This window comes from Etheostoma spectabile, chromosome 8 (assembly GCF_008692095.1).
Source record: "Etheostoma spectabile isolate EspeVRDwgs_2016 chromosome 8, UIUC_Espe_1.0, whole genome shotgun sequence".
Classification (NCBI taxonomy): domain Eukaryota; kingdom Metazoa; phylum Chordata; class Actinopteri; order Perciformes; family Percidae; genus Etheostoma; species Etheostoma spectabile.
In genome coordinates, this window is record NC_045740.1 from 27057445 (window position 1) to 27060864 (window position 3420).

The 3420-nt window shown below is 42.3% G+C and overlaps 1 protein-coding gene across 1 annotated transcript in view; it reads right to left on the reverse strand.

Moving 5' to 3' along the window:
- The window catches only part of mapk8ip1a (mitogen-activated protein kinase 8 interacting protein 1a), a 46461-nt gene extending 44666 nt beyond the window's left edge, over nucleotides 1–1795 (reverse strand). Inside the window, exon 1 of the mRNA XM_032523323.1 lies at nucleotides 1442–1795. Within this exon, the coding sequence (XP_032379214.1) occupies nucleotides 1442–1513 (72 nt within the window). The 5' untranslated portion in view covers nucleotides 1514–1795. The remainder of the gene's footprint in view (nucleotides 1–1441) is intronic.
- Nucleotides 1796–3420: the final 1625 nt, after the last annotated feature.

Below are 3420 nucleotides of genomic sequence, written 5' to 3' on the forward strand. Positions count from 1 at the left end.
ACAACAGAACGAATGAGAGACACTTATACGGTGCTGATTGTGCTACATCATTAATAAAGACAGAAAAACACTTCTTTGGCTGAATACACGCCGTTTAGAACAAAATTGATATGATGTATTTTATTGCTCAGAGTTTTTAAACAACACATTGATAGCTGTTTGCAGTATTTGTGTTACTAAGCCTGTTGGGTGCTAATGCTAGCAGGAGGATAACACGGTGTAGGCAGCACCGATTGTTTTCATTTTTCTCTTTACTGATAGCACGCTGGAATTCTCCTTTAAGGGGCCGTGTTCACTTCATGGAATTCTGTGAGATTAGGTTGGACAGGCCAACAAACACACAAACCGAGCCGAAAACATGACCTCCTTGGTGGAGGAAACCACCAATTTTGATTGATTGATTTTATACAATGTTCCAATAGGAACTAACAAACCTTCTCTCTATATTGAGTGATTTGGATGTTGATGCTGAAGGGAAACCCAGGTTAGGGTGAAATTACTCTACTCTGATCTGTCCTGACACAGTAAACAGGATTCAAATGACTTAAAGGGATACACCAGCATACTACTGCTGAGTGAGTGCTCCTCACTACTGCTAGCTTCCCCCAGAGACCACTCATTATTGAAAACTGCCTCAGGAGCCAGGGCTAGCTACTTCACAATAACCTTCTAGATATCTTATCTTCTTGTTTGTATAGAAATAGTCATCTCTTGGCTTGGCTTTGTATTATCTTCTTTTTCTCTATTAGATGATACTGCTACAGGCAGCTGTACCTATATGTAACTATCTTAAAGACAATTGTATACATTTCACAAGATGGCAGAACAGCTTGGAAGCTTTTGTTTTAACAGCGCAATCAGGGTCAATCATACATCCGCTAGTTATGTCCTGTCAAAGTGTCCTTGAGCAAGTCACTGAACCCCCAAGCTGCACACCTACTGTGGGTCTGCTAGGGAAAAAAACAAGTTGGCTGCATGATATAAATTGACATATGAATATTGATATTCTAAATACATTATATTTGCCAAGAATATTGCCACCAATAAATAAACAGGAACCTACTTAGTGAAGCATAGCAACATACAGCTACATATAAACCATTTTCAGAACTGACCCACTGCCTGCACACACACATACACAGACACACACACACACACACACACACACCACAAACAGTTAGCAATGCTGTCTCATTCCGAAGACAGGATCCTCCCAGGAAACACACTCACTCACACACACACACACACCACACCACACACACACACACACCACACACACACACACACACACACACACACACACACAGTAACCCATTTATTCAGTTTGATGCTACTGTTGCCTCATTCTATACACTATATGACCCATAATTAAACAAACATACACACTGTAATAAATCTACAGGCTCATATTAAAAACAGGGGCTACTCCCAGCCTCCATACCTGGGTGCCAGCTTGTGGCAGCTGTGGGAACAGAGCCAGGGTGGTTGGTCTCTTTGGTCGATATTTGTCCATGACAGCACAGGTTGATTCCCCTTTGACAGGCAACAGCTTCCTCCGTGCCTCCTCCTCTTCCTCCTCCTCTTCTCCTCTTTTATTATGCCAGTGTTGCCGCTTCTCAGCTTGGACAAGGCCTCCCCCACCCTCCTCTACCTCCCTCTCTTCCCCGTCTTCCTCCTCGATCTCCTCAGCATCGATCAGATCCAAGATCAGCCTCTGAACACACCCCTTCCACTCCCTCCTTGCATGCTTATTGGCTGGCCACAGTGTCACATAATCATCATCACCATCATCTTCCTGGCAGGAGCAAAGTGGAACGGAGGAGGAGAGGAGGGAAACAGAAGGAGGAAAAGAGAGCGAGAGAGAGAGAGAGAAAGAGAGAGCAAGAGAGAGGTGGGTATTGTTGAATAGAGATGGGATGAGCAAGGGTTGACAGAGAGAAGAAGGCAGGGTGGAGAGAGAGACAGAGACAGAGATGCAGAGAGGGAGAGAGAGGGGGAGGAGGAAGTCAGGGCCAACCAATCAGAGCAAGGCATGACATCACCAGCTGATCTGTCTGTGGTGTTTTCTGTGAATAAAGGCTAATAAACACTGTGCATGTGTCTGTGTTGTGTGTGTGTTTGTGTAACCCAGTCAAATAAGATTAAACAGTAACAGTGGAGAGACAATGGCGACAGAACTGCCAACCAATCAAAAAACAAGCAGCCAGCAAACCGGTCATTTACCCATGTAGCCACAAACTCACCAGTCATTCTGCCAGCCAAACAAGTAATTAATTAATCGGTCCATCATTCTTTTAGTCCACCAGCCAGCTAACAAACCAGCCAGCAAACAAGTTATCTGGCCAATTATCCCAAAAAAACTGTCTATCAGCCTGCCAGCAGCTACTGTAACAAACAAGTCAGTCAGCTAGCCAGCCACCAAACTAGTCAATAAAACAGTCAATCATTTAACCAGTGAACCAACAAACCAGTCAGTTGACTGTTGACTGTCTTATTAACATATCAGCCTGCAAACCAGAAATTTACTCATTTGGCTAACTAGCCAGTCATTCAGTCAACAATCTAATCCTTGAGTCAGTCAACAAACTAGTCAGTCAAAAGATCACTCAAAAAACAAGAACCAGACTGTAAATCCTTTTCCAACCAATCAATCAATCAATCAATCAATCAATCAATCAATCAATCAATCAATCAATCAATCAATCAATCAATCAATCCACTGCCCATTTATCAAACTAGTCAGTCAGCAAGCCCATTAAACAGTCAATAATTCAGCCAGTTTGTCACTCTGCCAGCCTTGCAGACAGTAAATCTGTAGTAAAACAATGGTAATAGTGGCATACTGGAATATGGTTAAAAATAACCATCACAGGGTTTTTCCTGCATTAAGGAATATTTGGCGCCCCCCAAAGAGGTTTTCGCCAGCCCCAAAATGATAAGAATTGAGAAAAAATGGCAATTCAAATCCTCACTAAATGTGTTGAAGAGCATTTGAGAACTTTTACTCGGTCTGGAGTTTTGCATTCAAGTCTATGGTTGTGCCCCTGATACACATAAAAAGGCACTGAAATCCCTGGCCTTGACAGAGCTGTTGTAGCAAATAATTATTAGTGGCCTACTTACATATCCAGCAAACATAACTAGCCTACATGAGCAGTTATTTTGTGTCGTGTCCACCTAATGAATGTAACTTCAACACCCACTCTTTTATTTCTGTTTTGGTCTTTTGCTGCTACATGTTTGACCATCTTCACCATCTAGTTGCTAACTTCTTCATGACTTCTGACTTTAGTGCAGGAACAATTTAAATTTTGAAAAAAACTTTAGATTATGATTCCAAAATGTTGTACATGGTTACAGATTGTGTTGTATCCATCCATCCATCTTCGTCATCTTCTTATCCGGTATCGGGTTGCGGGG